This window comes from Trachurus trachurus, assembly GCF_905171665.1.
Source record: "Trachurus trachurus genome assembly, chromosome: 10".
Classification (NCBI taxonomy): Eukaryota; Metazoa; Chordata; class Actinopteri; order Carangiformes; family Carangidae; genus Trachurus; species Trachurus trachurus.
In genome coordinates, this window is record NC_139894.1 from 15,133,200 (window position 1) to 15,157,539 (window position 24,340).

Below are 24,340 nucleotides of genomic sequence, written 5' to 3' on the forward strand. Positions count from 1 at the left end.
TGACAGAGGAACCACTTTATCTAATATTATATTACAAGTTAAAAGGGAGCAGGAATTAGGAAACACCTATCACTCTGGAGAAGGATATGTGATTAGTGAGCCTGATAGGTAGTCTGTTGACATTTAATCCATGTCATCTGCAAATTATTTTGACAGCAATAAATGCCATCTGAGTATTGCAATGTTCACCCATGAATCATGTGTTGACTATTTGTGAAAGGAAATACTCTGATTGCTTCAATTGATTTAAAAATGAAGTAGTGCAAAAGTTGTGGAAAATGCTTTTACCGCTGCTACAAAAATCTCCATAACAACTTGAGTTTATGCTGCAAAACATCAACAAGGTGCCACAGATACCTCAGCTCCATCTACAAAGATAACAGCAGCACTGAAAATACCTTTGGTGCTCTTTGCATTCTTCTTTCATGTCAAGACAAAACTAAAAGTGAACAGCGTTTTTTTTCAAAGTCTTTATTGAAGACAACAGATACTGGATTCAAGTGAGCTCGCCGCCTTTGTTCTTCCCACTTTCACAACGCCGTTCCACTTGGCAGAGATGCAGCCAGCAATCCCAACAGAAGTCTGTGCCAGCATCTGAAATTGAGTTGACACGAAAAAAAAAAACAGCTGTTTACACATCAACACTTTGATTTTGCAGTGATAAAAATCAATTGTACCACAACACAATTACTTTTAATATTTAGTAGATAACATTATATAACATTCCCTCATGATACCTTTACAATTTGATAGTTCAAGTCAAGAGACAGTTACTCTGGTTAAATACCTGCAGTGGTGCACTGTGGCTTCACTCGTCCAACAACTTCACAACACTATTCAGGCATGTACAAGGCCAGTTGCTTTGGAGGGATGTTCATCCTGCAATTAGAACATAATATTAGCAAATTGCCCTCGTCTTAATCGTGTATTTATAAAATATCTGAAAATGATATTGTAGTCCTTGGTCCAACAGTGAATTCGCTTCATTGATTGGTTCCAGTTTGGCAGTGAGGACGGTGGTGTTCTTCCAGAGGTCTCCATTGTTTGAATTGGCATGCTTGTTGAAAAGGTTTCGATACTGAGAAAACGGCTCTTAATTTAAAAAACGGCTTTTAATTTTGTTAACCAATAAAAACGTGTTACAAATAACTAGACATATTTGAGCTATGATTTAAAAATGCGCTGTTGCCAATCAGGGTACTGGGGTTGGATGATTGGTTAGGCAAAAAAAAAGTTTTGAGGGCTCAGTTGGCAAAATGGCTGTTAACGATTTCATTCTTGAAAAGAGACGAAATGTCTTGGGATGTTGCTGCACTTTTGACAATTTTAGCTGATGAAAACCGACTACAATGAAAAAGGCTCACTCAGTCGACCTCCTCTTTTTTCTTTTGTCCTCTGAGGCAAAAGTTGTCTTGAATATCACCCTTTTGAGTGGAGATTGCAATACAGGACAATGTGAAACTCATTTACAGATGAGAAACAAAGAGGTTTGCTTTGCTTACCAGCTGTTGACTAGCGGTCGAGTTGCATTTGGTTGTTGTTGCCTTTGGTTTTGTCGTTGAATGCCATCAAATGGCTCTAGGGTGATGGATCCATTTCCAAGGAAACTACATTGGAACATTTTGACAGTAACATTTGCCTGACCCTTGAAAACAGTAGCGTCCAGTTGGAAGTACATTCTTCATTCTCAAAACAAGAATGAACTCAAGTCACTCTGCTATTCATACAGCAGAGCTGTACAGACAACTTTGTAAAGGAGATCATGTTGTTACTTAACATTCATGTTACTGTCGCTGATCTTGTTTTGAAAATCGATGAGCAGTGGTCAAGAACAACTAAAAGCTTTATTAGAGTAGGAAAGCCAGACTTATAGGGCATTGCAGAATCCAACAGCACTGAATGTACAAAAACTAACACTCACGTGGTAACTGTACTGTTACATGAGCAAGAGAAATACTAAAAAAAACAAAACAAAAAACTTTTACACATAAAAAAAACTGGGATAGTCAAGATACAATTCAAAGCTTCATATTCCACAGATTTAGACATGGCTAATTTGTCTTGTCAGATTTCTTCCAAAACACGTGTTGTGTGCACGGAGACTAACGTTTGCTTTACTGTGATTTCCAAGTCCAGTTCAGTATCTGCTGCGAGCCATTCCTCTATCGACTCGATTGCCTCCGCGGCCACCTCGTGGCCCTCCGCGACTTGAGCTGCTGTATGAATCGCGAGGAGGGTAGCCTCTCTCGACAGGGGGAGCTGGGCCCCTCTCCTGCCTGCTCATTCGCTCACCACGGCTAGGTGGATACGGGTCACTCCGACTGCTGGGGTAACTGTCACGACTGCCATAGCCATCCCGGGAACTGCTGCCATAGTCATCGTAACGACTGCTTCCACTGCTTCCACCATAGGATGGTGGGGGGCCCCGTGAGGGTGGGGCGCTGCGAGAGTTACCTGCAGGGTCAATGGGTCAGGTAATTGGCAAGGTATAATTTTAGACATTTTCTTGCACCGTGAAGTGCTCATTTTTTTTGCCAATAGAATTACCGTAATTCTGTGACAAACAGAGTTACTAATGGAAGACATGTATAAATGTCCCATCATGTTATTATTCTTAAATTTAACATGGATATTTAGTTGGTACGGGCAGTAATATTTCCAAGCACAGGGAATAAGTGGGCAGTGTCACCCATTTCAGCATGCCATTGATCTGAGAAGCCATTTTCCTTTTAGAGATCCAAGAGTTAGAATTGCGGGTTAAGGACGAGGTTTTCAGAGTTGTCTTGATGGTTTTGTGAAGGTTACTCCTTGAGGGAGTGCTTTGCTAGGCAACACATACTGAGTGGTCAACAGATGCTTCCAAGGACTTTTTTGGGTTCCTTATTGTTGCAAACTCTCTGGGGCACTTTAAGATTCTGCATTATTTCTGCACGACATTGCCACAAATACTGAATCTTGTGATGAATGCAGCGGTAACAGGGACTGTGATATGAGGTCACAGCTGTTGAAAATAATTTTGCTTTGATGTTGAGATGCCAATGGTTATATATTTCTTGTAGCATGAACAAATGGCACTAGTACTGCAAGTCAGGAATGCGGCAAAGGGAAAGGAAAAAAATCTTAACGAGAACGCTGCCTGCAAATGTCGTTTCCACTGGGGAGGGAAACTGCAGCTTGTTGTGACAGGAGATTGTGGAGGGCAATGCTATGATTTGGTTGGTTATTTGTGCAGCTCTTCTTTGTGCCACGGTGCTTATCTTTTGTTGTCATTACACTAGTGGAATCATGTCTTACCATAACCATCATATGAATCTCGGTAGGAGCCACCACTCGGACGGTCCATGTAGCTTCTGGGTTCCCGGCTTCCCCCATAACCATCACGATCACTACATAATAGCATGATGTGTTAGTATATGCCAAATTGTCATATCATTAAACCTTTCAGATCAACTAAGACACATACCTATATCCTCTTGACATTGAGCCATAGTCATCCCTGGAACTGGAATTGGAGTACTCTCTGTACGAGTAATCTCTTGGAGGGGGTCCATAGTCCCTTGAATCTCTGGAGTTATAATCCCGACTCGAGTAGCTGTGAAACATATACCACAAATTAGCCGCAGAGTTGTGACTACAGCTTATTTAGATATGAGATGCAGTAGAGAATTATGAAACAAAATCTCCACAAATGCAATAGCGTTTTCAAATAGTTTAACAGGACTGTATAATGTAACCAAGTACTAGAAATCCTACCTGTCCTTTGAGCTGTAATGGTCATCTCTTGGTGATGGGTAATCGTCTCTCCTGGACATCATGGAGTCTCTGCGTGGAGGAGGGGGACCATAGGGATCCCTGTCCCTTGACATGGGGGCTAGAATACACAAAACGGCTTATTATTTACCACACAAAACTCTGTGATACAAGCAGCCCATCTAGGTGCAAGACAATGGGTGAAGTTTTGAGAACATCAAAACTTCTTTGTACATTTAAATTGAGTCGGGTAGAAAAAGATAGAATGTCCTCACACGTACGCCTGCTCATGGGACCAGACGGGGCAGACCTCTTGGGTGGGGGGCCTCCATTACGTACTGGGGGACCTCTCTTCATTGGAGGAGGGCCTCTGGATGACATCCCTTTGAAGAACGGCTCTGAACTCCCTGAATTTTCATAGTAATCTTTCCAAAGACAAGAAATGCAAATATTTACACAACCAAGCTCAAAAGAAAAATTACAAATCATGCATTAAAGCCTTTGGAAACCCAAATCCACCAAAGCCTCCTAACTATGTATTTTAGGGTCTTATGTACATATTATTAAACATGTAAAAATAATTAGAAAAAAGTTTCCATCCAAATTGAAAATATTTGTCTTTTAAGGTTTTGTACAGTAGGTTTGAATTGGGCGGAGTTATCTCTGGGATTTATCACGCAATAAATCCTACCACTCATAAATCGCCACGTCAGTTCTCTCACCCAGCCCCCCAGTGGCAGCGAACAAAACCGTTCTGCTAACGGTCGCTCCTCCACTCCTCTCGTCCTCACAACCACAGCCATGGCAACCAGTGTGGCGATTAGCTTTTAGCATCTATTAGCTTTCCAGCGCGACCTGCTGTGTCTGTCTGTCTGTGCCCACAACTCCTCTCTACATGCAGCCGATACAGCCGTTTTTTTGGGGGGGGAGGGGGGGCGGTGTAAATCCGCGATCAGCATTTAGCATTTATTAGCTTTCCAGCGCGACCTACCTTGTCTGTGTCTGTGTGTCAGTCTGTCTGTCTGTGTGTGTGCCCACAACTCCTCACAACTCCTCTCTACATACAGCCGATACAGCCGTTTTTTGTTGGGGGGGTGAGGGGAGGGAGGGAGGGAGGGTGTGTGTAAATTGGCGATTAGCTTTTAGCATTTATTAGCTTTCCAGCGCGAACTGCCTTGTCTCTGTGTGTGTGTCAGTCAGCCCCTCTTGACGCTCACACAGACATGAGTGACGGTTAAAAGCTTTTTTTTTCTGTGAGACTACGACCAAAGACGGTTATGATGCTCCAAAACGAAGCTGGTAGTCTAGTTAGCTGCTAAATAGCATCAATCAATCTATGCACGGCTGAGGACTTTTTTTTTTTTTTTTTTTTTTTTTTTTAACGGTCGCCATTGACGTGTTGCTATGACAACGGAGCTGACAATCATAACGTTATCTGCCACGCCCACACTGTCCTGACCAGTGGCCTCAATAGTGCCTCAATAGCAAAATGAGCTGTTTTTAAACCAGGTTTTCTAATAGTTATGAATAGTTATTGTCACTCAGACTTTTGTGGATGCTTAATGAGGCACTTGACTTTGATATAATATAAGCATTTTTACTATATATAGTCGGGTTTCCAAAGGCTTTAATTACGCTGTTGAACTATTATACATATTAACAATTTTGTGTTTACAAGCGAAAAATTTACCTCTGGATGGTGGGCCCCTCATACCACCAGGACCTCCCCTTGAACCACGGGGGCCTCTAGGTGGACCACGACTGCGAGAGTGCATAGGTGGAGGTCCTCGTCTGCCACCACTCTCAAACTGAGGCTTTGTAGCTTGTTCCACTTTGATAGGCTTACCGTCAAGAGACTGCAGTAGACAAAACAAAATGTAAATTATAATTTCAACTAGGCCTACAGGTTTTAAAGACTGTGACTGATTTAAAAGACACTACCAACCTTTCCATTCATCTCACGGGCCGCATCCTTAGCGTCTGCTGGACTTTCAAAAGTCACAAAGGCAAATCCTCTTGATTTGTTCGTTTCGCGATCCTTCATCAAAAGAACTGAAATGAAGAAAATAGCAGAGAGCTGAGCATCAGCACTTGGTGACTACTCTGGTTTACTCTGATTACATCAGTAGCCTAGATGATAATGGTACAACACCAATGAGCTAATTAATAACAAAGTGAGATGTACACAAGCCTATGACACAAGCATGCTTTCACTACTGTAACTTCAAAGAGGCGTTGCCTTCCCAGATAGGTTTGCTTTGCTTAAATTTCAACTTATAGTAATCAATCATTTTCAATATTGGTAGCTAAAATAGTATTCAGGTGAAATAATATGCAATCAGCTAACAATTTCACAGATTTTTAAAGATTGACTTCAAAAGTGTGCTCCAGAAAAACTCGTCAATCATGCAGCCTTTGAGTGCCTAAACAAAATGCAGCAAAATTAGGGGCTCACAAATTAGGAAAACATTCAAAGCATGGATCAACTTCGGTTATACTTATTTGACTCTTGTGTCTTCAACATGTAGGCTAATTTTGTAACACTATACCGTTTATCCAAAGTTGACTGCGAGAATACAATGTCCAACAACAGCTCTATTCTCACCTTCTACAATCCTGCCATATTTGCTGAAGTATTGCTCCAAGGCCTTCTCGGTGGTCTCCGTGTTCAGTCCACCGATGAAGAGCTTCCCCGGTCGGTCTGCCTCTGCCATGCTGCGAAAAACACACATCCAACAAAACAAAAGGAAGTTCGGTTAAAGTATCTAGAAATTCGCGCGTTGGAAATGCATGCAACGCAGTACTTGTCCTCGGTATATCAGACATTAATGTGATTATTATTACCTTACTGCTGGCCAAAGTCTTAGGGCTGTTGAATGCGCAAAATGGCGATAAACGTGCCAGTGGTTGTGGTTTGTTACTTGGCTAACGCTAGCTAGCAAGTGATCCGACAACGAAGCAAATTGAGCTTAACTTAAGATGCTAACGCTACTTTAAAAAGCACACACAACAACAGTAAAGTGCAGTTTGTGCTAAACACAAAGCAAGCTGCTGGCGGCTACCTATCTCTTCTACGCCGCAGCTCTGAGTAAATACGGTGAACAACGGCTGCAGCTCTCCCGCCCCTTGCGTCCTTCTTCTTCCGCTACGTTTCCGGTTGAACAGAGGCGCCTCGCGGAGAAACACTGCCACCCATAGGTCGAAACGCGCGAATCAGGATTCATGACCATAGTGGGAGCAAATTTAAAACGTTTACCTAAATTAAATACTGTGTAGGCTACCATTCTGACATCTTATAAAGCACGAAATACTCTGCTATAAATTGAATGTGTGTTTGTTTCCACAACTTTAATTGGCTTTATGCACAGCTCCACTACTTCCTGAACTTTAGCCAGCTATTTCCTGGCTGTTTTACACATGGATGTGCCTATTTATTACATTATTGGACAAACTGATTAATCCAGATCTGACCATTGTTGCGAGGTCGTCAGACACCTGGATTAATCAGTTTGTCCAATAATGTAAAACAGGAAATAAAGGAGCTGGCTAAAGTTCAGGAATTAGAGGAGCTGTGCATAAAGCCTATTATCTGTTAAAAATTAACTATACTTCTGTAGCCTATTTCATTTTTAAAAGGCGAAATTGTTAGACATGAGACAAGTCCTCTACTTCAGTGGCAAATCGACTTTTATTAAACCTTATTAAACCTAACTAAGTGGAATGTTGCAAAAGTAAAAATGTGATTACATCTATGTAAACTACATTTTCCTTCATTTCAGTGAGATTGGTTTGCTGGGCGGCTTTCAGCTTGACCAGCAACCCATACTTTCTTATTACAGAGTCTTCATAATCATCTTTTTGATTGAAGAGTGCAGTATCAAGCCACTGTGAGAATGGGATGGTAGATTTACAATCTTTTTTTTTTCTTTTTTTTTTTTAACATTTACTAAGTAAATAGACCTGAGGATAACCTGCTGGAACATGAACATACGCAGCACTTTATTTAGCTCTAAAATGGATTAACAACTTGTTGAGTAGCCTAGTTACTTATTAACAATAGTTTAAGGCTAAAAGTGTCATCTTCAACTGTTTTCCTCAATGATTAACATTTTGTTTGTAGGTCACTGGAGTCCAAATACAATCCAGACACTTAATAAAGTTGAATGTGCAGTATACTGTCTGAAGAATTAACTCCTGCTTGCAAAAATTGACCTGGCCAGTGTATCACAGACCTGTGACACATAAGTAACACAAAATGCAGTACAGACATGCCAAATTGGGTATGGAGACACAATTTCTCCACAGTTTGTCCACCACAGAGCCTTGACAAGTAGGCCTATAATGTCTTGGTTACACTTACATCTTTAAAAGATATTTGCATCAACCTTATTGTTGATGTTTAAATACCTTGTTATATGATTTATACCAGTAGACGGCTTATCAGGAAACTATAAATCCAGTAACTGGATGTATTACTGAGCATAGGTCCTCTGCTTTCACAGTTGATGCAATGCTGCCCTCCACTGGGTAGCGAAATTTGCATTACTGTCGGAAGTCAGAATTCAATTCAAGTAGGCTAACCTTTCAAGAAAGGTCACCGGCACCACTGGCTCTACTTGTTCATCAACTCTCATTGGGATATCTGTCCACTCCATGCAAAAGTTGGGGCATCCCTGGGCAACTGACAAAGTTTGCTTATTTCTGAGGTGAAAAGAAGTAGATAGCCTACAAAGCAAAAAGAAAAACAATCCTTATAAAGGAAAACCTTTTATCTCATGAACTTTAATCAATAACCGTATATTTCTCTTCAATTCATTGCCAAGGTGTGCCCACTACCTGTGCATGCAAATGAATGTTGCGTTTCCTGTTTTCCAACCTGCTTTATCCACCCCTTACAAAGATCTCTAAAATTAGCCAGTATAATCTCAAGGTAATTAATTACCCGCCCCCGCTCTTTTTATTTATTTTTTCCTATAGCTGTTTAAATTTTGTATTACCACTATGCACCAATATTTATTTCGTAGTTTGTGCAATGTCACGTAAAGTATTTGTTTTAAGAAGAAAATGAAAGTGCCTATGGAATAATAGATAGGCAACGTCAGTGTTACTTCCATGGTGTCAAGTATGTCAGAGTCAAACACGGCATCCGATTGTATACCTTTCAAAGTAAAACTATTGTCGCGGTAGATGTTTCTGAGTTTTAAAATGTAATCATATACAATCGTATTCATACTATATTTGTATACATAATGCCTTAAAATGACATGTGTGTGTGTAAATACACAGCTATACACGCATACATTGTGCATAGTAAACAGATTAGTTAGTATGGTATTTTATTCTGTAAGTAAAAGTTTTAACTTCCGGTTAGAATCTTGTGGTTGCGTTGGACGCCTCTGACGCTGGCAGGTCATCTTAGCCACCGCGTCCTGAGTAGACGGACCTAGCCAACCGTGGAAAGCTAGTATACATTTTCTCCCGCTATATAGAATTATAATCTCCTTTTACGCAACTATACACAATCTTGGAAGAACTGTGTCCGCGAGAAAATGAAGAGGCGGATACACCTCGGTTTTGTGCTGGTTTATACGTTGGTCTCGTATTTCTTTTCGTGCTCGGCGTTTTATCTTCCGGGTTTAGCCCCAGTGAGTTTTTGTGAAGACAGCACAGCAGGAGATGATTGTCAGGTATGGAGAAATCATAAAACTCATAAATCTTGCCCAACATAGTGGACATTGTGCTGAAATTGTAATAAGCACGTTTATGAGTTTGTCAGCTATTTAAATCTTGCTAGCAAGCCTGTGCTCACCGTAGGCCCCGGCTACTACCTGGAACCGGAACACTGGAGTAATACTCCGATGTGCCTCTATCGTAATTGGTTTTTTTTTTAGCGCTGGCTGACATTGCTACGGCTATTTTTTATTTACGCTGTATAAACATGCATTTATGCTTTCTGATGTGGTGGTTTCTCCACCAGCATAGCATCAAAGCTTTAGCACATGACTACAGATTGAAATGTCAGCTTTTGGCCTGATGACTCCGCGGCACCCGTTGCCAAGGTTTTCTGGCAGGTTTTACCCATCGATAAAAGTTTGTGAAACAAATGTAGACTGATAAACAAACTGTTTTTGCTGCTTTACAGTCACAGATCCAACTGTTCGTCAATCGCTTAGACTCAGTGGAGTCAGTCCTTCCTTATGAATATGACGTGTAAGTATTATTTAGTTCTTGTTTTATGCAAAATTTGCAATGTATTCATATATTTACTAGGTTTTTATTATCTCCTCATTTTGTGTGTCCATCTGCGAATGTGTTAAAGGTTTGACTTTTGCCAAGATGTCGCAGAAAAGAGGCCTTCTGAGAACCTTGGACAGGTGCTGTTTGGTGAACGAATTGCATCTTCCCCATACAAGGTGTGTTATTTGCATATTGAAACATATATGGCACACTGTAGTATAATAACCATGTTTGGTAAATGTACTCTATTTATGTAACATGATTCTTGTCTACCTTTTACAGTTTAACTTTAAACAAGACGAGAAATGCAAAGCAGTGTGCACGAAACAATACAAGAAAAGCAGCAAGGAGGATGCAACCAAACTGGATTTTCTCAAAATGGGGATGCAGTTGAACTACCAGCACCACTGGTTTGTAATTCAACATTGCATTGTACTGACATTCCTTTCTTGTGAGTTGAAATTCATCTGATTGAGATAGATAAATAATGGGGAGTAATAATTAAAATTCAGTCATGAGTCTCCTAAGCAGGGACAAAACCCGAACCCCTCTGGCCTGTGAGATGAGACCGCAGTGAGTGAGTGTATTTAGGTTTCCTTCTTTTATTTTGTCTTCAGGATCGTTGACAACATGCCAGTGACATGGTGCTACGATGTGGAAGATGGTCAGAAGTACTGCAACCCAGGCTTCCCCATTGGCTGCCTTGTTACCCCAGATGGCAGACCCAAAGATGCTTGTGTCATCAACGTGAGTTATTTCTGTCTTTTAGTCTTTTAAGTCTTCTGTCTTGACGAAGCGGTTCTCATTCTCTGTCACAGTTGACTGTCCTTAAGTAAAGATTAGGTCACTCGCAAAGTAGGAGGTTAATACGCATCTGATAATGAGTTTGTTTGTTGTTGTTTTTTTTCAGTCTGAATTTAACAAGAAGAACACGTTTTACGTCTTCAACCATGTGGACATCAAGATCACTTACCACAGTGGAGAAACAGAAGGATGGAGAGGAGCCCGGCTGGTCGCTGCCACTCTGGAGCCAAAGAGGTAAATGTTGGTTCATAGCAGATACTGTTGATGTGATTTCACAATCCATGTTTAATCTACCTCAACATGCTGCAGCTGAATGACTGAATGATCTGACCTGAAGTATTTTATGTGTTTTGTGCACATCAGTATCAAGCATCCAGATGAAAAAAATCCAAACTGTGAGGGGACCGCCCCGATGGAGGTCCCTGCGACGTTCGATAACGATGTCTCAATCGTGTACACCTACTCTGTCTCATTTGGGGTAGGCTTTATGACCAACTGTATTACTTAACGAATTCTATGTTATTAATGCGTGACCTTTTCTGTGAGAAATACATTATATGGGCACTGCTTTACCAACATATTTGCTTCCTTTTAACAGGAAAACAATTTAATCAAGTGGGCCAGTAGGTGGGACTACATCCTGGTGTCCATGCCCCACACCAACATCCAGTGGTTCAGGTCCATGGACATTTTTCACACTGTGCACCATTGAAATACTCTTTCCCTAAAACCACAACTATGGTTCTTGATGCTTGTTAGCCAATCCTGTTTTATGTCTTGATCGTCTGTGTTTTTATTTCCAGTATTATGAACTCCCTGGTCATCGTCCTCTTCCTGTCTGGCATGGTTGCCATGATCATGCTGAGAACCCTGCACAAGGACATCGCCAGATACAACCAGGTGGATCAGGTAAAAGCATTGCACTGCCGAATCTGATAAGACCCTTGAAGATGCATTTGTAAGAAATAAAACAAAATGGATTATATTCTTAAGGTAACAAATTGTCTTTGGCCAGATGACCATGCATTACTCAGTTTATGACTTTGGGATTTAAAAGGTTGTTTATTCTCTGTTTTTTTTCTTTCCCCACACAGTGGATGATAATTTTTTTTTTAATTTAACTGAAAATCAGAAATATTAGATGCTGAGGACTTCATTAGACATCGTTTACTGGCTATGTTTTCTTATCCCATTTATATGGCTGTTGCTCTGCAGCTAGACAACCCACCTAACACTCTCTGTCCACTGGTCCCAGAATTGCAAATATATATATACATACATACATATTGTGTTACATTTCACAGGCAGACTTGATAAAGATTCCAACGACCAAGGAAAAATTCCCTCTGCCCTATGTAAGCTTATCGAAAACCATTTTGAACAAGAATGTTTGTGGTTCCTGAATCTGGTGTTTGGGTGTGGCACATAGCATAAAATGCAAAATGTGGTGCGGATATATATATTTTTTTAAAACATTACAGAATTCAAGGAAGGACCTTTGTACCTTTTACACCAAAATTTTACAGCCTGTAGTCAATGAGTTTTCCCAGTCTTCACCTTATTTTGCTTTGCTAGCAGGTGTGAGATTATGAGGTTGTTCACTGATTGGTGGTTGGTTAATCTTTTAGCATTTACAAATGTTAAGTAGTTCCTTGATTGTGCTTCTGTCTTTCTTCTTAGGAGGATGCTCAGGAGGAGTCCGGGTGGAAGCAGGTGCATGGGGATGTCTTCCGTCCCCCGAGGAAAGGCATGTTGTTGTCTGTGTTCCTCGGACAGGGCACCCAGATCTTCATCATGACCTTCATCACACTCTGTAAGAACTATTTTACATAAGGCTGTGATATGGAATACAGGTCACATTTTCTTTCCTGTACTTCAGATGTAGATGAAAGGCTATCCTTTATTGTCATTGTATGAACACACAAAAAAATAAGAGTGCAACTTAAATACATGCATACATACAACCATTCATCATACATAATAAATAGAATAGACTAAAATCAGTCAGTCTAAAGTGCAATTGATAGGCAGCAGTTAGAGAGACAGAGAATTTAAAGCAGCGATGACTCTGGGGAGAAAAAACTTTCTCTCAATCTGGTTGTTCATGCTCTGGGAGTCCTGGAGTGTGTGCGTGAGGGCAGCAGCTCCAACAGTCCGTTACCAGAGTGTGTGGAGTCTTTTATGATGTGATTTGCTCTCCTGAGGATGCAGGTGGTGGCGATGTACTTGTACTGCAGTTGTGTGTGCAACTTGTTGTAAATTGTCTCAAAAATTAGGACTTTATTAATTGAAATCCAAAATACTGATATTGAATATATTAGGCAGTTTTGTATATTAAATATTTGCAAATGGATGTGTGAAAATAATAAGATAATGCAAGTTAAATCTCAGCTCCAATACCCAAAACAAACCTCATCATGTGTTTTCCTGTACACTACTGTCAGACTAAGAGCTGTGGGATTAAAAGCGGTCTTTGCATTGATGTTTCAGTACTTACTCTGCATTAGTGCTGGTATGTCTGAATGCGTCAACTGATGATTGTTTGTCCACTGCAGTCCTGGCCTGCCTTGGTTTCCTGTCACCAGCCAACAGAGGGGCTCTCATGACATGTGCTGTGGTCCTCTGGGTTCTGTTGGGAACACCTGCCGGCTACGTGTCTGCACGCCTCTATAAAAGTAAGAGTCCAGGGAAAACCTGACTGCAAAGTTAATGTCAGGCTCAACAGTTGGCACAGACACTCTGTGGTCTTTTTATTTTTTTTAAATAATATTCTCATAATCTCTCTTTTTATTTTCAGCTTTTGGAGGTGAAAAGTGGAAGACAAATGTCTTGCTGACAGCACTCTTGTGCCCAGGGTATGATCAGTGCTACATTAGCTTCAGTTTTGTACTTCTATGCACTTAAATTCTGTCTCATGCCCCGTGCACACTGCTAGTATCCTCTCATGTATTCTGTTTCTGTGTGTCATTGTCCTTTGTCCATCTCCCTTTCCTAGCATTGTGTTTGCTGACTTTTTCCTGATGAACCTGATCCTCTGGGTGGAGGGCTCCTCAGCTGCAATCCCCTTTGGCACTCTGGTGGCCATTTTGGCGCTGTGGTTTGGAATCTCAGTGCCCCTTACCTTTGTTGGGGCCTACTTTGGATTTAAGAAACCTGTGAGTTAGACCCTTTAAGTTCATTTATTTGTCTAGTTTGAAATAACTGATTTCAGATGCCATGTCATGTCTGTCTCTCTGGAATGTAATAATGTAATCTCACATGTGCAGGCAATTGAGCAACCAGTGCGAACAAACCAGATCCCCCGTCAGATTCCTGAGCAGTCTTTCTTTACGAAGCCAATCCCTGGTATTGTGATGGGTGGAATCTTGCCCTTTGGCTGCATCTTCATCCAGCTCTTTTTCATCCTCAACAGCATTTGGTAGGGGGACAGGAATGCTGCTATTCCTGCTTATCATGAATGACAGATTAGTTTTACACAGGACTTTGCACTTTTCCTTGTGTTATTTTCTTTAGGTTTATACATATGTATATGTTTGTGTTTTAGGTCTCATCAGATGTACTACATGTTTGGCTTCCTGTTCCTGGTTTTCATTATCCTGCTCATCACCTGCTCTGAGGCCACAGTCCTGCTCTGCTACTTCCACCTATGTGCTGAGGTACCCGAATTTTCAAAAGACGTGGTCTCTTTCATTATAAACTTAATATTTATAAAGTTTAAAAGTTAAATTAAAAACAATGAATTAAATTAACAGTATACACTGTTGTAAACACTGTGCTAAGAGTAATGTGAGATGGTCACCCATCATATCACCTGAAATAGACAAGATCATTTTAAAAGCATCTTCTTGATCTTGGTCCTCAAAAACGTGTAAATCTATAGTATTTTTTGCATAGAATGAAAAATTAGATTAAAGTATCGGCATTAGTGAAGCTTCTTCATGCCTAATTTTCTCTCCTGGTCCAGACTTAATTTGATCTGTCTTCATGTGCTGGATCCTACCATGTCATCTCTTGTCTTGTGTCCAGGACTACCACTGGTGGTGGCGTTCCTTCCTGACCAGCGGCTTCACAGCAGTCTATCTGTTCATCTATGCTGTGCATTACTTCTTCTCAAAACTGCAAATAATTGGAGCGGCCAGCACCTTCCTCTACTTCGGATATACTATGATTATGGTCCTCATCTTCTTCCTCTTCACAGGTGAGGCTTTAGCCCTATTTATACAGAGAGGCACTACACTGACATTGTGTTGTTATCGAAGCCAATGCAAACAAAACTGGTGACACTGTGTGATGTAGTTTGCATGCCTGAATTCCAGTGTCCAAGGTGCGACCTATAACCGAGTGTGTAACTCTGCTGCTGAGGTAGAGGATGAACAATAGTGTGTCTTCCCACTCCCTCACCACTACGTCATTCTGTGTTCGTACTTTATACAGAATGGGGTGGGCGGGGGTAAAGTCCCAACTGCCCTGCCTTGAATTGCAAAGTGGGGACATCATATCATAATATCATATTATTCGTATTTGTTTCTTTTATTTGGGAGCTTTCAAATCACAAATGATCATCTATCTATACACATTAAAAAATAATCCTTAAAATGCGGTGAAGAAGCTCAGCTAACTTGCTCTGAATTGCCCTGTCAGAATGGGGTGTGTACGTTTACAGGTGTGAATGGTATTGTTTGTCCAGGGATTATCTAGTAACAGCAAATGTCAATTCTACAGCAGAGTGAAGCTTCAGGATCTCCATCCTGTTTCTCTGACATACTGTAGTGCACCAGGAGGAAGTAACTTCACTATTGTGCAACAACTGTTTGCTTGTCTTTTAATGAAAAACCAAGCCGCGGCCTTCTTACGTCTGCACTAGCAGTACAAAAGCACCGTGTCAAATGAAACTAAAGAGCATTTATGTGTATGGGTCCCATTTGAGCATAATGTATAAGTCTGTTTGAAGATAAATGAAATTAGAGAGACTTTGTGAAATGACACTAGAATGTTCAAAGTCCCTCTAGGTCAGATCTAGTTTTGGAGACTTATTTAGGTCAGTTCTACTGTCTATGGTTTGATTCGACAAGCCAGAGACTCATTTTATTTATTTATTTATTTCCTTGTTCTATAGATCAAAATATACAGGCTCCACATTCATTTTTTGTGATGGACGACAAATCTATATGCACTCAGGAATCCTGACCACTGTTGTTTAGATGACTTTTCTGTGCTTGCACTTAAAATCCAGCTGTGTGGCTCCGGTCTGTGTACCTCACACGGCATCACACAGCCAGGATGAACAGAACACTGTTGCCGGTTTCGTCTCCATGTGAAATAACACAAAGACTGACACTTGTTGACATGGTAACGGCACTCTCTGACCCTGTCCAGCTCTCCTGCACACCCACTCAGATGAGAGTAGGGATGTGTGTGAAAAGAGGATAATACACAGGGCCTGATAACCAGCAAATACACGCTGAGTCTCTATGTCTCCCAGAAACGAGGCTCACCACGATGTCACAATGATGACATACTTTCTGGTGCTATGCTGTCATGAGGCCAGATTAATAAAAAAAAACTAGCCTGTAGCCTTGCTTGTCACTGCTTTACTGTTTGACACTATCTTAAGACAGAGTTGTAAGTACCAGGGGGACAAGATGTCAAAAGATTATCACCAAGAAATAATCCAAGGATTCAAGGAAAAGATTATCAGTTTGCCTCCCTGCTTCCAGTTTTAATCTAAATAATCCTAATCTCTCATTTCCCATTTTTAAAAGTTTTTATTTTGTTGTCTGCCTTTTTTTTACCTCATTGCAACTTTGATCATAACTTAATTCAGGATTGGGCTGCATGGCCCCCATTGAGCAGTCAGATAGGACTTTTATACCCAGATGATATGATCCAGGATTTTGACCAATCTGGTTTCTCAACATCGGTGGAGCTCAGAGAAATATGCTGTTCTCTATGACAAAATTAAATGCTGGTGCTGTTTCTTTTACAACACTGTGGAGATTGCAGTCAAAGGTTCTTTTTCGCGCTTCTGGTGGATGAAATGTGGCTGCACCGCTGACACGTGGGTTATTTTTTGCTCGTGTCCCTGAAGTGATTCAATTCTGGACCCTGTGGCCTTTCATTCATTTTGCACCTTATTCATATTTGTTTTAAGCAGATTTCCCAAAACAGCTAGTTCTGCGTATCCTTTCTTGATCTCTGTGTGATATTTAATCTTACAGCACTTATTAAATCGTTCCTCTAACCTTCCTCTTTCTTTTATTCTCAGGTACAATTGGCTTCTTCGCCTGCTTCTGGTTTGTAAATAAGATCTACAGTGTGGTCAAGGTGGACTAGAGGACTGGTGGAAAGACTGACTCCTTGCTGTCGCAGCACTGGCCTCCTCAGTGCTGGCCGTGTGATAAAGTGGTCTATGTGGACCTGAATTGAAAACATCATCTACAATAGAAAGACCTGAAGAGCAAAGCCCGTCCTCTTTTGTGCTTTAAACATATGTTGCTATTGTTTTCTTTTTTAAAATATATATAATTTGTGTTCACTGTTGACCAGTAATATGAGTGGCGCCTTGAAAAATCATTGGGGGGGGGGCGGGAAGTGTTCCAGTGATCTAATGAGCAGTTTCCTTTGGTGGGTTTAACAAGAAAAGCTGAAATATTATTATTTTAAGTCTCTAAAGGTAAAATGTTCTGTATTTGTTTTCTTTTATATTATGTCTAAATGTTGTTTTTCATCTATTACTTGTATTGTAATGATGAAAACCATTGTGTACATATACTGTACAGAGCGAGCGAGTGAGAGAATGCTACTTAAAGATTGTCACCTTTATGAAATTTTCCATTCTTCTTTCTTTTTTGAAGTAAAGGTGGGCTGTAAATCCTTACAAATATCAGCTTGTATTGTAGTTCAGAAAAAATATAAAACACTGACATTGCTATGATACATGTCCATTTTCTTGCATTTGACGGCTACACTTATGTTTGAATAACAAAGGTCTCTCTTGGTTAAGAAGCACATCTGTATCATAGACCAATATGCTGCAGCTACGGTGTGTTGCACATTAAGGGCAATCTCTCAGTGACATGTCTAATATGTTTGGCCACAGGACAGATCCTCACCTACCCATCATAACGCAGACCTTGCATTTACACACACAATACATATGCACCGTTGAGATGCACCCTTTTAGATTTTAATAAACAGTTTGCTGAACTGTAACTACATAAAACACTGCTGTCTTTTGCTTCGAGCAGTGTGGAGTCATCACCCAAGGTGATAACGTTTTTACAAAATAAATGCAGTTAATCCAAGATGAAGGCCATGTTCTTTTCTTTGAGCCCTTAGGAAGGCGCACATCAACATTTTATACACTCAGCCATGGTCCTCACAACTCATGTTGGACCTGAAGCTTTAGTTTCCAGCTGCTACCTTTACTTAAGTGTAGTTGGCTGAAACCAGAACTCTGAGCATACTTAGAAAAATGGCCCTGTAATTATGAGTACCATCGCAATAACTCTCCCAACAGTTCATGAGTTAATGCAGACAACATGCAGCTTTCTTATTCTGCCTCTTCAGTCCCACTTTCCACAGATTGTATATAATGGCTTTTGAATTTGTACGCAGATTAGCCCCAGTTATGTAAACTCAGAAGCAAGAACTGGCACGTTTTAAATATTTCTGTCAAAATGTTGATGAATTTCTTAAAACCTTTTAATTGACTTTTGAAAATGTTGAACTTTGCCCCGGAGAAACACCTCAAATTATTTTGTTTAATCTCAGGCAAGTTGGTGATAATAATCCAAATATCATTAGAGTTAGATGACATTTTCTTGTCACATCTGAAGTCTGACATTGGTTTTTATGACCATCAAACACCTCCATCACACCTAAGATCAACTGAGTGTTTGTTTGCTATAAAAAATCAAACTGTGAAATGTAACATAACACACATAGTATTACATATAATTCACTTTTATTTAAACAACAGACATCTTTAGTTGAATAATTCTAACAGAAATAATACAAAAGCACAATAGAAATCACAAAATTATGTCATTTTAAAGCACTTGAAAACATTATTTTCTCTTACTTGATGATAGATTGTATGACATACTGTACTGTGTCGCTTTGTCTCTACAGAGAAACATTGTGGCAAACTTATTATGCAAGTTTGATTGTCAGTCATAATCAGTGTTGGGTAGTAACGCGTTATTAGTAACGCCGTTACGTAACGCCGTTACTTTTTTCAGTAACTAATAACGTAACGCGTTGTTTTTTTTAAATCAGTAACTCCGTTCCCGTTACCAAACGCTGCGTTACTCCGTTCCTTTCCGTTCCTTTTGGTGAGGTTTTACAGCGGCACACAAAATTCCTATAACATTTCAGCGATCAATAAAGTTTCATTGAATTGAAAGAAAGACAGAGCACAGACACTAAGCACCACTAAGCACTAGTTGGTGGCCGCCCTCTAGCGTCCCACACGTAATCAAACACGCTACATGAAGAGGACTGGGCAGGTCAGAGCGATTCTCTGGGCACGGCATGACGGCGAGCTAAGGTAACTTTGCTAACGCAGCATCCGAGACCGAAGCTGTGTGTCAGTTCAGGCTGGAGCCCCTGAACTGGGACACAGCTCGAGTCACAGCCCGCACACACCAGCACCCACTCCACCCGAGCAGCAGTGGTTGGAGTCCGACAGACGGACTCGAATTATGACGCCTGAAACGCTAAACACAGCTGATCGCTCTGGGTAAACACAGCTGATCGATCGATAAAAAAAATACCGCTGGAGTGAATTTACTTCCGTCACTGAAAACAGTCTTAAACGTAACTCGAGATTTTTTTTGCAGTTAGGTCAAGCTGCTGCTGACATCATGCAGCATGATGATGATGGTAAAATTGTACAGATAAAAACACGTGTTTCTTCATCAGCATCAGTAGGCTACAGAACTGAAATGACGGCTAGAGGGGAATTCAATCAGCCTTTATTTAATGGGAGCATTGGAAAAAAAAAAACTTTTTAATTAACGAAAAAGTTACTTTCTCAGTAACGCATTACTTTTTGGTTTAAGTAACTGAGTTACTAACTGAGTTACTTTTTTATGAAGTAACTAGTAACTGTAACTAGTTACTATTTTTCAGTAACTAGCACAACACTGGTCATAATACTACTCCACTGTGGATTTCCAGTCACCTGTTGAATACACCAAGGCTCAAATCCACACTAACTCCAGGCAAGTCTGAGGAACTGTGAATTGTTTCCTAATCACAGTCTAATAATAATTCATAATAATACTGGTAATATTCTCATCATAATCTTATTCTTTGTAATATTTAAAACAGGAACACCCTGGGTTATTCTGCCAAGTACGGTAACATGCAAATACTTGTACTGCGATTCTTGCTGCAGTGGCCCAGGTTTACATCCAACCCAAGGCCCTTTGTTCCATAACATCCTCTCTCCCTCTCCCTCCCTGACTCTCCTGTCTCCCTCATCCCCCTCTGCAACTGTTATGCAACGCTTTTCATTTCAAAAGTCACATTCGGGGATTTAACAACAAGTCCCAGCCAGGTTCATAACTTTTTTGTGTCACTTGGAAAAACTTCTGTCACATTGTGTGAATTTGCAGGTCATGTGCTAGCAAATTTAAGACTTCCAGCACGGGTCACGCATGTCTTTGCATGTGTTTCTTAAACTGCATTGTGTTGAGCCCTCAGGGCCACCGTACTTAATGAAAACTAAATGACTGAACATGCTTTTCAAATAATGCGCATGATGTTGTGATGCATCAATGACATCCTTTGGCAACCCACCATCTACCCAATGAACTCCATGAATTATCTTTCCATGAGATGAGTCATGGTGGTCATATAACACTTAGATAACTACTCATCCTCTGCATGGCTTTAAGCAGGCCATTCAATATACTGCTACCTTTACAAATCTACAAGTGTACAGTCGATATATAAGAAATCTGTTTTCAATACATTATATGATGCAGTCTATGTTAAAGAGCTTGTGCAAGGAGTTATCTTTTGAGCCTGCTCTCAACACATTGTACTTTTTTCAACAAAAATACTGTGCTTCCTCAAGGAAAGGCTTACATTAAAAAGGCAGCAAATACTGAGTCCGAATATACAGTGGCAGATGATTTAAGATGCTAAATGTCACCTCAGTTGAAATAAAGTGAAAGAAAACAAAGAGGCTAAGACTAAACTTGACTGCGTGGCCCTCCCCTCAGGGAAAGGGAGTCACCAACCCCTTGTTTGTTTTGTAACTTACAGGCACAATGAATCACTAATCTACCCATTTACTCAAAAGGCGCTTTGAGATTTAAGAATAGTTACTGCGACATGGACATAAACACACTTATGTTCACTTGCTCGACAAGATTCAACAACAGACTGGCGGCGCTACACGTTTTTCCACAAGCATACCCTGAGTTCATTAGATGCAGGCCAAGCTTGCTTGCACTAACACAAGGACAGTAGCCTACATCCTCTGCCCTCTGGCAGGATCACACAGAATACAAGTTACACACACACAAACACACTAAAAGTTTAAAGGAGATAGAGTCATTGCGCAGATACTGCAATTAAATACCTTATCAAAGACATCTATGGTCCAGAATTAAAGCAAAGTGTTCAGAACACCACCAACCACCTTGATTCCACTTATTTCTGTCTCTACATCGCAAGTCTAAGTCTAGAAAAAACAACAACAACAAAAAACAGTGTCACTTATAATAGACTTGCAGACAAAGACAAAAAAATCTAAATTAAAATGTTGTTTCTAGTTTTACTATAAGTTTGGTCCTTCTGCCTGTTTTATGTAACAGTAGCTTGTACAGTACTTGCATACATTTAAAATAGGTTTGTAGAGACAAAACATGAGAATCATTACACAAACTCTTATCTATGTGGGGCGTGTGGTTTACATATAAAACCCCCTGTTTTACAAGATCTGACCTAATGAAAATCATTATCTATAAATTCTTTCACGAAGCAGATTCTATTATGAATTTATAATACAACAATAAATGGTTCAAGGAGATATTATCTGACCTTGAGTTAATCAGGCTGATGAAAATATTGAAAAGATTGTTATGGTGGTGATTAAGTGCCACTACATTGCAACTTCAGAATGAATGACCCTGTTGTAAAAAAAAGGCATATTAGCATAATGTGTGAACACACTGTATGACAATCTCTGTGAGTAAGACCCAGCGTGGTCTGTGATGAATCCTCAAGGCAGTTCATGAGCTCTGTTTGCTGTGGACCGTGAGCTCCCTCTCTGAGCTGATGCTGGTGGACGTGGTCTCCTTACGGCTGTCCCTTGACTTCCTCTCAAAAGTGGGAGTGGAGGATGTTGTGCATTCTTCCCAAGTCCGCAGAGGGAGAACTCGAGCAGCCAGGCTGGGCAGGTGAGGGTGGGCGCCTGAGCGTCCCTCTGTAGTTGTGAAGCAGCTCTCCACAGCAGAGCTCTGGCCTGGACGACGACCCTGTTTGCAGAACAGCCCACACAGCAAAGCAAGGAATTCCTTCCTCACACTACGGTGCATGTAGCCATAAATGTACGGGTGTAGGCAGCACTGTAAAAAAAAGAGCACAAGGGCAAGGGAAGACAACCAGGGGGGGACTGCTGCTCTGGTGCTCATAGATATAGTGTTCAGTATGCTGTAAGGCCCCATGCTGAGGATATATGAGGCCATGATCACAAAAACTACACGAGCTGCCTTGCAGTGGTAGTGGAAGCGTCTGTGCCTCACTCGAACAGGGTATCCTCTGGCAGAGCAGGGCCCATCTGGCGAACTCGCCTGCTGGGCCGGGGGCTGCCGCTGTGGACTGCTGGGTCCCTGGAAGTCCTGTGGGCAGGGCTGGGAGTAGGCTTGCGTTTGTATGGGATGCACCAGAGCGTTCTGCCTCCGGGCCGCCCTGAACACCATCCAGTAACATCCGAGCATGATGAGCACAGGCAGCCAGAAGGAAAAGGTGGACACCACAGCAGAGTAGGACAAGCTAGAGGACCACACCACCGAGCACACGTTGTGATGGCGGTCAAAGTCAATGGCCCCCCAGCCGTACAGGGGAGGCGTGCTCTGCAGGAAGCTGAGCACCCACGTGCAGATGATCAGGTTGGTGCCCAGGTGAGGGGTCATTCGGGTGGGATACGACAGAGGGTGGATGATGGCAAGGTAGCGATCCACAGAAACAACTATAATGGTGTTGACCCCGGCAAATGCAAAAAGGTGCATGAGCACCACCAGGGCCTGACACAGTCGGGCATCCAGGGGCCACACGCCTGGCACTGTTGCCGCGATGGCAAAGGGCATGACTAAGATGGTCTGCAGAAGGTCTGCCAAGAGCAGGTTGAGGACAAAGCGGTTGGCCACGTGAAGCAGCTGAGGCTTCCTCTGGAACACCAGGAGAACCACCACATTCCCAAACAAGGACACACACACAATGAGAGATATGAGCACCACCTTCACCACGCAGTTAGTCGTGGACGACCAGACCGGGTCCTGACCAGAGTCGGTGAAACCTTGCTCCCAGGGAACATCGGTAAAATTTGTGTCCATACCGGTTGCATGAGAGCTTTGCATTGTTGGTCCAACAGCAGGGGGCAGGGAGGGCATGCGCACCTCACGTCCACCACCAGAGTCAGGTTAGTCCCATCATGACCAGTGGGGCGACTGGAGAGAAAACCACCTCTTTGATTTTCAGTAGAGCTTGTTGTAGCTGGTGCTTCTTGATCAAGTGGATCTCAGGTGCAACAATTCACAATGCCTCTCAAAGCATCCCTCACCTAAACATGGCATGTCATCCATAACACGGAGGAAGAAGAAACAGTAGAGCAGACTCACCCAGGAGTAGAGCCTGTAATGCTGGAGACTATCAACAGCGATTCACTGCTCATCGTGATGGGTGATTAATCCCTGATCGTTTCACCCACCGAACAGGCCTTAGCTATTATTCTTGCAGCCCACATCTGCACAATGGAAAAAACAGAGCTGGGGGGGGGGGGATTTGTCTGGCGACAGTCGCCTACAGATGCCCCCGTACGCGCGTCAACATCGACTGTGAATGTCCAGACAGCGGCAAATATCTCGGATTACTAATCTGAAAACGGTGTCTAATACCTCGGCGTGATCGGTGATGTGATGGTTTGCTGGAGGATGCTCACTTACTCCCCCGCGCTCCGTTTTCTTTTTTTTCATCGCTTTGCTCCCATTTCAGCCTCGGCTCCAGTCAATGGCAGCGATGGGGGCTTTCACGGCTCAGCTAACACATACGCTGCGTGTGTGTCTTCACCCAGCGGGGGTCTCTCATCCAGACGAGCATATCTCTCCTTCGCTGCTCTTTTTCGGATTTCATGGCAGATGATCAAACATTTTTTTTTTTTTGATCAGTTGTGATTCCTCCACTAACAGACTTTAGGCTACTTACGGTCGGGTCCTGTCTCCGAGCTGTCATAATATAGAGGAAAAAAAAAAAGAGGCAAGGACACCTGCACTGAAATCTCCCTTAGCTGGAGCTTGTCACCGACCCCCCCCCC

At 41.6% G+C, this 24,340-nt stretch overlaps 3 protein-coding genes across 4 annotated transcripts; 1 reads left to right on the plus strand and 2 right to left on the minus strand.

The window, feature by feature from the left end:
- Window positions 1–1,825: 1,825 nt before the first annotated feature.
- On the minus strand, window positions 1,826–6,891 carry rbmx (RNA binding motif protein X-linked). Of its 2 annotated transcripts, none has more exons than XM_083980740.1 (9): window positions 6,595–6,891; window positions 6,356–6,465; window positions 5,696–5,802; window positions 5,441–5,606; window positions 4,032–4,175; window positions 3,754–3,871; window positions 3,464–3,592; window positions 3,295–3,386; window positions 1,826–2,454 (listed from the first exon to the last, which is right to left on the minus strand). In XM_083980740.1, exons 2-9 carry the CDS (start codon window positions 6,462–6,464, stop codon window positions 2,138–2,140), a joined length of 1,182 nt encoding a protein of 393 aa, XP_083836866.1. In that variant the 5' UTR covers window position 6,465; window positions 6,595–6,891; the 3' UTR covers window positions 1,826–2,137. The 2 variants fall into 2 exon arrangements, with proteins under 2 accessions (XP_083836866.1, XP_083836865.1); XM_083980739.1 differs by having other exon boundaries at window positions 4,026–4,175.
- A 2,273-nt stretch (window positions 6,892–9,164) lies between these two features.
- Window positions 9,165–17,725, plus strand: tm9sf5 (transmembrane 9 superfamily protein member 5). The gene is made up of 17 exons (XM_083980736.1): window positions 9,165–9,437; window positions 9,893–9,960; window positions 10,070–10,163; window positions 10,270–10,397; window positions 10,605–10,734; window positions 10,898–11,025; window positions 11,155–11,269; window positions 11,390–11,469; window positions 11,595–11,700; window positions 12,472–12,604; window positions 13,347–13,466; window positions 13,589–13,646; window positions 13,787–13,946; window positions 14,058–14,209; window positions 14,336–14,447; window positions 14,818–14,989; window positions 17,057–17,725. The coding sequence occupies exons 1-17, from the start codon at window positions 9,300–9,302 to the stop codon at window positions 17,122–17,124; spliced, it is 1,962 nt and encodes a 653-aa protein (XP_083836862.1). The 5' UTR covers window positions 9,165–9,299; the 3' UTR covers window positions 17,125–17,725.
- A 4,315-nt stretch (window positions 17,726–22,040) lies between these two features.
- On the minus strand, window positions 22,041–23,387 carry gpr101 (G protein-coupled receptor 101; the record flags this gene model as incomplete). The annotated part of the gene is made up of 1 exon (XM_083980737.1): window positions 22,041–23,387. The coding sequence occupies one exon, from the start codon at window positions 23,385–23,387 to the stop codon at window positions 22,041–22,043; it is 1,347 nt and encodes a 448-aa protein (XP_083836863.1).
- Window positions 23,388–24,340: the final 953 nt, after the last annotated feature.

Excerpts from the sequence above, each read along its gene's own strand:
- rbmx (XM_083980739.1), bottom strand. The coding sequence starts at position 6,464 with ATGGCAGAGGCAGACCGACCGGGGAAGCTCTTCATCGGTGGACTGAAC. Across the intron at positions 5,803-6,355 it reads ATATGGCAGGATTGTAGAAG|TTCTTTTGATGAAGGATCGC; the intron begins GTGAGAATAGAG and ends TCTTCATTTCAG. Across the intron at positions 3,593-3,753 it reads CATTACAGCTCAAAGGACAG|CTACTCGAGTCGGGATTATA; the intron begins GTAGGATTTCTA and ends TATGTTTCACAG.
- tm9sf5 (XM_083980736.1), top strand. The coding sequence starts at position 9,300 with ATGAAGAGGCGGATACACCTCGGTTTTGTGCTGGTTTATACGTTGGTC. Across the intron at positions 11,701-12,471 it reads GATACAACCAGGTGGATCAG|GAGGATGCTCAGGAGGAGTC; the intron begins GTAAAAGCATTG and ends CTTTCTTCTTAG. Across the intron at positions 13,947-14,057 it reads ACTTTGGATTTAAGAAACCT|GCAATTGAGCAACCAGTGCG; the intron begins GTGAGTTAGACC and ends TCACATGTGCAG.